A 12135-nucleotide genomic window follows, 5' to 3' on the forward strand; every position below is an offset into this window, starting at 1 on the left:
CCCGTTGTTCCCGCTTTTCCCCATTTTTCTTCCCTGTTCATCCCGGAATTTCCCACCTGTTTGGGCTGGCCCATTATTGTTGTTCATTTGTTCCCCTATTCTTCCCCTTTTATAATCAATTGCTCCTCCATTCCTTTTCCTATCCCTCTTTTCCCTTTTGTTTATTTTAATTTTCCTACCCCATCTGGTTTTCTCATATTTTGAGTGAGTTCGAGTGAAAGAGAGCGTGAGAGTGTGAAGTGAGTATGGAATAGGACGAGAAGAGGTAGGTTAGGTGGAGCTAAGAGCGAGAGGTAATTTGGGAGCGAAGTTTAATGGTTTTTGGAAAGGTAAAAGAGCAAGGCCCTGTGATTTGATATTATTTCTATTTTAATTAATTAATTATTAAATTATTTCGATTTTTCTCAAAAGTTCATTTTGGAGCCGACTGGCATATTATATTTTTTTTGGATACTTACATATATTTGGATACTTACCTTTGGAGACCTACCTCCACTATTTGGATATTTGGAAATAATAAAAAAAGATAAGTTACATTGTCAGTTATGCTAGTTTAAATCGCCTTTTTATTTCCGGGCCTTGGCCCGGATTTCCATTTTGTAACCCTAGCGTCACAATGTTAAGGAGCCATTTTTTTCTTCTAAATGCCAAATACTTACCAGGGCTATATTTAGGGGATAAGGGGGGCTCAGACCCCCCCCCCATAACCCACCCTCCTGAGCTTCATTTTTCTACTTTATTGTAGGCCAGGAAAATTGGAGCATCCACTCCAAGTTCCAGAGAGGGGGAAACAGGAAGCTTCTCTGAAACTTACCTCATTGAAATCAAACTTGTGAGCACATAAGAAGATCAAGCATGATCGCTGAAAAAGAACTGTGTCGTCAGAGCCATACCACTTGGGACATAGTTGAAAATTGTACACATTACTTTCGTAATTGTTTGCTTGGGGAATGTACTTGAATGTTGTTATGCCAATTTGTATTATGACAAAACCTTGTGTGGCTTCCTTCAGCTTTTTATATCTTTCTTCAGCAGAATCAAATAAACTGAAATCAAAAAGAAATAATGAATGAATATACAAGTTATATGGACAGTATGAATAGACAAATAAATGATACCTACTTAGGTTGGTAAAAAAAAAATAAAAAAATCTGGTGTGAACATCACACGACTTTCCTTATCCTATTGAATGATGCTTATTTGAGTGTTCTTTTACAATATCTCAGGCTGTCACATTCTTCTTCTTCCTAGCCTTTTCCCACTTAAATAGGGTCGGCGTTTCTTGTCAGCCTCTTCCAGGCAGCCCTGCTTGTTGTGTACCTGTCACAGTAAAGAAAATGCAAACTATCCCAAATTGTTGCAGCCCAGTGTACCTATAACAGTGGAACTCTTGTGAAACAACTAAAAATCTAGTAGATAAACCTTCCTAGCCCTTTCCCATTTAAATAGGGTCGGCGTTTCTTGTCAGCCTCTTCCAGGCGGCCTTGCTTGTTGTGTACCTATCTGTCACAGTAAAGAAAATGCAAACTATCCCAAATTATTGCAGCCCAGTGTACCTATAACAGTGGAACTCTTGTGAAACAACTAAAAATCTAGTAGATAAAATAAATATTCTAGTCTTCAGATTCAAGTTTAGATTGGCAATATACGGTCCACAGAAACGGTCACCCGTCCTGATATGAACCACGCTCGACGTTGCTCAACTTTAGTGTTCCAAATCAGAGTTCTTGGACTAAGGAATCTGGTTGGTTGATCTTTTCCGCCAACCAGATTGCTTCGAAGAGTTAAACTTGACCAAGTTTAAACACGTTATGGTCTTGGCCATAGGACTTTTCACAATGGCAATTAAGACTAAACAGTCATAACTTCAACTTAAATCTAATTAAACGACTTATGCCGAGGTTTACCATTTCGCATAATCTCGGGACTGAGGGCAAGCTAGGGGTAGGGGATTGCACTCAATCCCTGTGTCTCTTCTCGCCCATCTGATGAGAGGCATACCACGGGATGGGCATGCTAAGACACAGGCCACATGAGTCTAATGTAGCAGTTTTTTCATTGCTAAAAAAATAAAAATGGCGGTGAAACACTCTTTTTTTTTTAATCCTCAGTTTAATACGACATGGCAAGCCCTGAGGTCTGTACAAAGTAAAAAAAAAAAAAGACTTTGTACAGATTCTTAAGAGTATAGTTAGTAGTATACATGGTCCACAGAAACGGTCACCCGTCCTGATACGAACCACGCTCGACATTGCTCAACTTCAGTATTCCATCGGGACCTGGCGTGTCATAACAGTGAACTTAAATCTAATTAAACGACTTATGCCGAGGTTTACCATTTCGCATTATCTCGGGACTGAGGGCAAGCTAGGGGATTGCACTCAATCCCTGTGTCTCTTCTCGCCCATCTGATGAGAGGCATACCACGGGATGGGCATGCTAAGACACAGGCCACGTGAGTCTAATGTAGCAGTTTTTTCATTGCTAAAAAAATAAAAATGGCGGTGAAACACTCTTTTTTTTAATCCTCAGTTAATACGACATGGCAAGCCCTGAGGTCTGTACAAAGTAAAAAAAAAAAGACTTTGTACAGATTCTTAAGAGTATAGTTAGTAGTATACATAAAATCGAAGTCATTGTAGTGTCTCTAACAGAAGTTGACATTGTAGTGTCTCTAACAACAGTTTAAAGGCAAAAGTAGAGGACAACTCTACCCAATGCAAGGGGACAAAAGGCACCCTATACACATGATTTGTCGTAAAGTTATGGTGGATTTCACGAATGACTTAATCAGAGATTTCACTAATGGAAAAATTTTCAATGGTCCAAAAAGAAGTTTTTAATGATCCAAACATTAGTTTTTAAAAACTCCTCCTCTTTGGATCACTAAAAACTCGTATGGTCCAAAAAGAAGTTTTTAATGATCCAAACATTAGTTTTTAAAAACTCCTCCTCTTTGAATCACTAAAAACTCGTTTTTGGATTATTAAAAACTTTTTTTCACGATAGAAAATTCTTCCATTACTTAAATCTCTCATTAAGTCATTGGTGAAATCCACCATTAGAATGTTAAAATGGAACATTGGTTCAGGTGTAATGTAGATATTACATTAATATAACATAATATTCGGGCATGGTATGTAGAAATGCACCCTTTCGCGGACTTGAAGAGATGTCAACTTTGTAAAATGAACAACCTCCAAGTGGGTACACCGGAGGCCCGGGTTCGATTCCCGGCCAAGTCGGAAGTTTTTTGGTCCCGGGTTCGATGCCCGGCTATGTCGAAGTTTGCTTGGAATACGGGGTGCACTCGGACATTGCCCATTAGAAAAAAATAATTCACAGCCAGTTGAAAAAGAAATATTACTTAAAAACTAATTCTTAAATTCTAGAGTAAAGTCAATTACACTTGGCAATAGGATAATGTTTAACCGAGGCCTAGCGCTTACAAGGCAGACGGGCTGCCCTCCAAGAGAACTAGGCTGGCAGTGGCGCTTCAATCATATGGTTCTCAATAATGTCTATCTGATTTTATCAAGCGTGCGAACGTCAAGAGTTCGAAAGCGCCGCCCAGCCTATGTTACACGAAATAGTGTGTTTCATGGTTTTTCGTCATTTTCATATGTTGAACGAACAGATTGAATTCCAAGTTGCCAAGTACAATTGACCCTGTTTTATTTTCCGTAAGAGGGGGTAGTCAGAGGTAGGGTTGGGACATCGAGACGAAAACATCGATGTTCGATACATCGATGTTTTTAAACTTCGATATATCGAGTATCCGATGTATCGTAATCAAAAACATCGATGTTGACATCGATGTTTTTGTTCCGATGTATCGATGTTTTCAAAACATCGATGTCGATGTCCCAACCCTACAACAAAGACAAAGAATTAGTAATATTATCATCAATGGAGTAAAACAAGAGAAGAATGAAGATGTGTACAAAATTATAGAAACCCTGGGAAACAAACTTGGAATTCCAGATTGCATGAAAGATGTGCATAAAGCGCACAGGGTCAACACTTTGGCGAAGAACAAGATTAAACCGATCGTAGTGAGACTTTCCAACACATCCGTGAGAGACAAGTGGACGACTGCATCCCGTAGCAAACAACTGTACAAGGAGAAAATCTACATAAACGAGCATTTAACTAAGGCCAATCAAGACCTTCTCTTCAAGGCGAAGAAGCTCAAGGAGGCGAATGGGTATAAGTTCGTTTGGGTCCGAGATTGTAAGATCATGATCAGGAAGAATGAATCCTCACGCATCTACGTCATCCGGAACGTGCGAGACCTGGAAACCTACATGACACTCGTCCCTCCTCAACTGAGTGAGAATGCAGATGATTACCTATCTGCCACTTCCTCAACTTTCTCCAAGTAGATATCAACAAGACACCTTCCTCACCGTTTATTCTGTCCATTTTTGTTTTTCTAAAATTTAATTTTTTGCTAATCAATTGTTTGTTTTATTTATTCAACCCCCGATATCATCAACCTTTCTTTCTACTTTTATCATTCCTTCTCATCTATAATACCTTTTTCGAAAATATTTTCGTGGTTAATGAAAATACAGGTTTAAAAGAAACTTCCTTTTTTTCAGTTTTTGAATCAAAGCCTAAAAAATACATATTTACCTCAATTATGAAATTTTGTTATAGCCCATACATTCTCTCATACATCCCGGATTCTCGTATAAAACAAGAATATGACTCAATATCTACTAGTTATTTATATAAAACCTTCAAACACCAGACATGAGTAACAATATCATAGAAATAATTCCAGATAATATTCTTCAAGCTTGTGAAATTTTTCAATCTATTTCAGACTCTCAGCAATTCTGGGCTTCAAATGGAATCGGAATTTTCCATATGAATATTGGAAAACTAAGATGTCATTTCAATGAGCTAATGCTTACTTTATCACCTCTTATCTCAAAAATAGACATTCTTATACTTACAGAAACCTGGCACCACCCCTCTTACCCGTATTCTTTTTCTATTGCAGGTTACACTGGTTGTTTCACCTCACATCAATTCAATGAATCCTCGGGTATTGCTGTCTACGCAAGAAATGACCTCGACCTACAAACTGAAGAACTGACCCACTTTACAATGACAAACTGTTTAAGACTAGACTTGAAGCTAAAAGACAAAAAACTAACTTTACTTACAATGTACAGATCTCCTTCCGGTAATGCTACAACATTCCTTGAGGAGTTGGACGTATTCCTACAGCAAATAAAAAATAGTAGATGTTTACTGGTGGGAGATCTGAACATTAACATCCTGGAGCAGAATATAGACAACACTGGACATGACTATCTTGACATTTTGTACCGACATAACTACATACCAACCACATGGCCCAGCCAGACCAATTTTCTGGCTAAGGGACATGAAGCAGAAAGTAGACTAGTGTCTAGCTGTGGGACTTTAAACAGGGAGAAGAATAACTAACCCTGACCAGCCTAGCCAGCTGGTAGTTTTTCAAAGGGTTCTCTCTGCTTTTAAAAAACAGGCACAAGTCTTCACGATGTTAATTGCGGTTCTGCACGAGCACGAGCCAATTAAACATAAGTAAAGACCATCACCCTGGTGTATGGCCCATAAAGGTATCTTTTTAGTCCGTCCTTCCTTTATTATTACTAATAATAAAAGGTATAGTGGACGGACTATTGTATTCGCTTCGGTGTCGTCTGTCGGATGCCCTTCGCATATAGCGTGAGGAATTTTAGGCTAGTCTTCTCCCTGTTTATAGTCCCTCAGCCAGACTAGTCTATAGCCTTTTCTACTAAGATAAATTCAAAAGTTCCCTTATTGGGATGCTTAGGTTTTTAGTCCGTCCTTCCTTTATTATTACTAATAATAAAAGGTATAGTGGACGGACTATTGTATTCGCTTCGGTGTCGTCTGTCGGTCGGTCAGTCTGTCTGTCCCCATAGAAGGACTTATCCAAACCTGGTCGACCTATATATCAAATTAAAGGTCTTTTTACCAGGAACACGAAAATGGTCTGTCTGTCCCCATAGAAGGACTTATCCAAACCTGGTCGACCTATATATCAAATTAAAGGTATATGTTAAGGCGGTCTCTTCCTGATCCCTTATGTGCCGCGTCCATTTTAGTTTAGGACTATTGCACTGATAAACAAGGTAAGTCTATTCCATTTTATTCAATCTTCACTTACCCACTCACATCGACCTCACAAGTGCCCCGCACACAGTAGTTATAACAGGCTAGGTGTAGCTCGCACCTCGACCCGTGGTAGCCTTCCTTACACACACAGCTTGCGTTAATCCACACCCCGTTGTTGTGACACGCCGACCTGTAATTAAAAGTGAAGCCGATAGATTGTTGATTTACATTACACTGTATATAACCGAGTGTTTGAAAAAACTGCAAAAATGTCCAACCAAAGCCCAAGGTGAGTACTTGATAATTACTTCTTTTTTTTACTATGTTCCCAGTGACAATTTTCGATTATTTTATCTTTTACTAACTATGCAAGCTATTACTGCAATTATTTTTAATCGAGTCCTAGTAATGTAGGTGCTAAGGGCTAAGGCATTGGATTCATAGAGGAGCAATGTTTTGAATTTTAGAAGTGGTATTCATAGGTACAAAACCACTGAGCTACCAAGCCCTTGTAAAAATAAAAAGGACACAGAGGAAGACTATAAAATTAACAAACAAAATTTAATTCTTTTATTTTTAGGTCAAAATGAAATGTACTCCCTAGCATTGGCCAAATTTGATCTCCCTGGAGAGGCTGGCTTCCCTCTCAACTCAGTCTATGCCAAACCACAAAGTCAAAACGAGGCAGACCTTATGAAGAACTATCTGACCCAGGTAAGTAGAGGTGTATTTTATTATGCAACTTTTTTTTGATTCAACCAAAGAGTAGATCAGTGTCTAGCTAGGGGACTATAAACAGGGAGTAGACTAGTCCAAATTTCTTTATGCTATATCAATAGCGAAGGTTTAGTGCAAAGGGCATCCACTCGGAAATTTTCTTTAGCCAAAAACCCAGTTGGCCTCTAAGCGATCACTCTAAAGCTGATTGAGAGGCCAATGACAAACGCTGACCCCATCTGAACATGGGAAAAGGCGAAGAAGATTCAACCAAAGAGATTCTGCTTTGGACGTCCACACTTGCTTCCACAGGCCACTAATGTATTTTCTGCTTCCAGGTTCGTCAGGAGACAGGACTACGAGTGTGTGAGCGAGTGTTCAACACGCCTGACGGAAAGCCTAGCAAGTGGTGGCTGTGCTTCTCGAAGAAACGATTTATGGACAAATCTCTCACTGCCCTGGGACAATCGTAAACTGTGATCATTGGGCTGTTCCTGAGAGAAATTTTGCAATGTGCTCTTCGTAAATATTTTCACTTAAACCAGTGGTTGAGTGGAAGAGCTCCTTGGGGAGAATCCTGTCACTTTGAAGCGAAAAAAAACGGCATTGTCGTCAAATGACGCGAGGTACCGAGCTTCTTTATGGGTTTTCGCATCAAGCTATGTTTTTCCCTGTAAAGCGTTTTGGCTGGAACCCATATAAAGTAAGATGATCAAAGGTTTTTGGCTTTTTGGTCCAGTAAAAAAATAATAATAATAAAAACTTTATAGGTACTGTGAACGTGTTACAAATTATCGGATATCAAAACTTACCTCATTCGACCATCAAGAGGTCTATATTTATTTTGATGTAAAAATCCTTTTTATTTAGTTTACTTTAGATTTTATGTTTCCTTCATAGTATTTATTACAAACAAATGTTTTTATAATTTTATATACTCATAATTGAAAGTTTATCTACCATTAAAATCCTGTGTTTTCTGCTCTTTCCCTCTCAATAGTTTTTATCACCTACAGCCAGGATCAAAATCAAACTTAGTTTTACTCTTGGACTAAGCTTGTTTGGTTAATTTCAAACTATTTAGCCAATCAGATTGAGTTAAATTTAAACTGACGGTTACCTCAGATTATAGGTCCAATGCAAAAAAAAAAAAAAAAAAAACATTTACTTGTCATTTTTAAAAAACTAAAGGAATTTGATTTATTGGATAAAAACAAGCTTGTCATAATAATAGTAACCATTGGATTTCATATTACAATAAAAATTATATTTTTTGCATATCACCTAAAAAAAATTATTTACAACAAAAAAATTGGCTAGATTTTTTTTTCACAAATAGTTACCAACCAAAAAAATCGACAGTATTACAATAATAAAGATGGGACGTGTCACTGTCCCATCTTTATAATGTCAAAATAGTTGCCAAACAAAAAATCGACAATATGAATAGTATTTAAATACGTAACTAGATTTTTTCCAAAATAGTTACCAACCATATATATATCAACATTGTTAAAATATTTAACCAGATAGGATAGGTACTTAGGTAGCCTACCTATGTATACTAAAAAATAAAAGGAATTTTGTGCTGCTGAGGAATTCGCATTAACTTTCGTGTCTTCCCTTGCTTTTGCTGGCTAAAATCAGTAAAAAATAGTCATAAGTAATTTATAGTCAGCATTTAGCTTGTACAACTGCAAGCCATTGTTAAAAAAAGTCCATGCCGAGTAAATATACTATGAATATAGTATAGTTACCTATGAACATTGAATAAATATTGTATACCTAGTTGAGTAAAAAGTCTTTTAACACAAAAGTTATTGCATAACTGAAATTCGAATGTATGGCTAAATCTAAAAACTAATTACTAAAGAAATAAACAAAATTATAAGTGTAACAATGGAACTTTTGTAAAACAACTACACTGTGCAAAAAGTTTGGGATAGATTGACTTTGGAACTTTTTCAATATCATTTTTTTCCATTAGTGTTGGCCCAAGGATCAACCATACAACCAGAGTCGTATCCACGATTCCACAATATTTCCATTGACAATAACCTCTAAAGGCCCAGTGTCCAAAATTTTGGACATTTTTTTTGTAGTCATAAAAGCCCAGCATAATTTTGTATCTTGTAGTCATAAAAGCCCAATGTCCAAAATTTTGGACATTTGTTTTGTAGTCCTAAAAGCCCAAGAAAAAAATGTTTTTGAAATAAAATAAGTATTAGATATTTTTAAAGTAGAAGTGTTTTGGCCCATGTACACATAATTAATTTTTCCATTTTTCAATAATTACTCGAGTTTTCTTAGGGTTGAAAAATGTCCTAAATTTTGGACACTGGGCCTTTAAGCATACAAAATCCCAAGTTGTATTCTGTACCTAGTATAGGTAAATGATATGAATTGACCCTTCTACTTATTAGTTTTGTTTAACATGTTTGTATTACTAGGGATAATAAAACAATTTATTTAACGAACAAATAAAGAAGTAAGGCAATTTTCCAAAACTAATTGGTTCAATGATGGTTTATTGTCAAAAATAAATAAAAATTAACACTTCCAATAGGGAACACAAAAGTATAGGTAAGTAACGAGAAATCAATGAAAAAAAAAAGAACTTGATAAATAAAATGAGACCTATGCGTCCTTGACAGGACAATAAAAAATTGTACTTAAAAAAAAAAGAAACAAAGTTCATCACAAGTAGGTACATAGGTACACATAAAATTATCTCAAGGCAAAAAGTTTGTACTGATAAAAGCCCAGTGTCCAAAATTTTGGACAATGTTTAGGGCTGTGGTAAACATATTAGGTTTTGTTAAAACTAGGTCAATTTATCATTAAAAAGCTCATAATCTACTCAATAACAGGGAAGATGTAAAGAAGCAAAGCTTTTTTAAACATTAATACAAAAATACTTACCAGTAATGGTCACTTCCTAAACGTTGAGCTTCCTCCTCACTATTTTGTAAAAAAATTAAAAATGTTTTTGAAATTTTTAAAATTTCCCTCTAAAACTGATTGCTAACAATGTTACCAACTGAACAAAACAATAAAAATTAGTTCATATCGAGTATGCTACGCTCTAGAGGGGAAAAAATGCAACAACTCAAAATGTCCAAAATATTGGACATGGGCCTTTAAGCATACAAACCAGTCAGCAGCTCTGGGCTTTTAGGCCTACAAAGTAAATGTCCAAAATATTGGACCCTGGGTCTTTAGGCATACAAAACGCAAAAAGTGCTTGGGCCTTTAGAGGATAAACTTCTTGTTGTCTTATTCATATATGTTGAGTTTTGTTTTCCCACATTAGCCAAGAGTCGCGTCATTCATGTTTTTAGTGTGTTTTTCTTTCGTTCTTCATTATCAAATGACGTTTTTGACATAGTTTCGCAGCAGTGTTCCCTTGTCTTCTGAAGCTCTGCTTGTGTTTTGATATTGTGTAATAAGTGATTAGGAAATATCTTGAAGTTATCTTTAATTTTCTTTGTGATTTATTTATTATCAAGTGCCATTTTGACATAGTTTTGCAGGTGTCCCTTGTCCTTCTTAATAGTGCCTTATTATTTTCCTTCTTTTTTTAGTCCTCTTTCTCTTTTGGTACTGTACAAAACCTATAGTCTCTTTGAACGACACTACCTGAAAGTGTTTTATATGTGATCCATTAAAAACTTTTTAGTGCTTATTCGTTTTAGTCCCAATTCTATAGAATCTTTTTGTCTTTTTTCTGTGTATAGAGACTTGTTTGTTTTGAACAGATATGTGATGTGTGTAATATTTCAAATAATTTTTCCAATTAACCTTCCAAATAGTTGTGCATTCTTCAAGATTAGTGCCTTTTGATAAATGTGACTTGAAATAAACCTACAAAGTTGCGTTCTTGCCACCGTGTTCTTACCATAACATTCTATCTTACTAGCTCTACAAGGTGATTCCTTATCCCATATTTACACATTTCGACTGTCAAAAACCTATACGCAATAACATCATTTATCCGGTCGTTCATAATTTCATAGATTTTCCAGCAAGCAGCGTTATTCGAACTCGAATATTGTTTGACAGAGTTCGGCAACTGTTCTGTTCGTGTAGTTGCTTGCGCTAGATCACTTCACCACCTATGAAATTTATTTTACGTCAATTATATGGTGATATAATCAGCCTCACAAGTTTGATCATTACTGAGACTTATTCTATCTCACGGTAATATTTGTAATTCACACTAATTCGAAAAAATAATCTGAAATAGTTCTTGCTTGTAGAGCGACTGTCATCTATGTCTTCTCTTTGTCATATCTGTAGTGGTATTCACAATAGCCTGAAGGGCTCGTACTGGTTTTCTAGCCAAGTATTTGAGAATCAGATCTCGTTGAAACATACATTACACTATGCAAAATTATTATTTAACAACTGAAATGAATTGATAGAAAAGATGGAAGCAAAAGAATTTATCAATATGAAGAGATTAATCTACTATATTTTTATTTTATTATGTTTTTATTATTATATTTATAGAGTTTCATGCGAATAGAGAGGCGAATCTGCGTAACAGCAAGTTCGTATTGTCCCTCAACATCAAAGAAGTAAATGTATAAACTGGGACCTTATGAATAGTTGAGAAGCCCTGCCTTTGTACGGAAACGAACATTACTTATTCACGTTCAGGGCATAAAAATCCCGCCCCGGGCCGGATTCTCGAACCCGCGGTCTAGCCTCTTTACAAGGCTGACACTGTTACCTTACCGAAGCATAGCACACAGGCTGGTTACTAACTCACTAAATTTGAAAGTACCGAACACTGGAATATAACTGAAATAGTAAAAATAATGGACATTGATGTTTTCGAGAAGAGTGCGCGGAGTAAGGCGTTAAACAGCCTAGTCAGGGCAATTAGTACATTAAACAAAAATTGACGCGTTATCACAATGGATCAACGGACCACCTATCTACCAGCTCACGAGTTCGCGTTTTGAGCTTCTTTTATAGGTTATGTGGTCAACAAGGAACCTGTATAATGTGGAAGAGCGAGTTTTACGTCGAGTCTATGAAGGTATCTTGAGTATGGAGAATTTAAGCTAACAAAAAGACCGGTAGCGGGGATTCTCTCCCAGCGTTGTTTGTTATGTATCAGACGCTCGGCTTCCTGGTAACGTCCGTCAGGCGAGGGCCCGGGTTCAATCCCAGCACGATGGTATGGTTGATTTTATCCTCTGTGTGATATTTGAGGAATTTGACAACACAAGGATAGTAGTACTACTGCTGGAGTAAACAAGACTTTTC

General features: G+C 36.7%; 1 protein-coding gene across 1 annotated transcript in view; it reads left to right on the plus strand.

Moving 5' to 3' along the window:
- Positions 1–8152, plus strand: part of LOC103519234 (actin-related protein 2/3 complex subunit 3) — an 11740-nt gene extending 3588 nt beyond the window's left edge. Inside the window, exons 2-3 of the mRNA XM_008484321.3 lie at positions 6722–6855; positions 7197–8152. Of these exons, the coding sequence (XP_008482543.1) occupies positions 6722–6855; positions 7197–7331 (269 nt within the window). The 3' untranslated portion in view covers positions 7332–8152. The remainder of the gene's footprint in view (positions 1–6721; positions 6856–7196) is intronic.
- The last annotated feature ends 3983 nt before the right edge of the window (positions 8153–12135 follow it).

This window comes from Diaphorina citri, unplaced genomic scaffold, assembly GCF_000475195.1.
Source record: "Diaphorina citri unplaced genomic scaffold, Diaci psyllid genome assembly version 1.1 scaffold2618, whole genome shotgun sequence".
NCBI lineage: Eukaryota > Metazoa > Arthropoda > Insecta > Hemiptera > Psyllidae > Diaphorina > Diaphorina citri.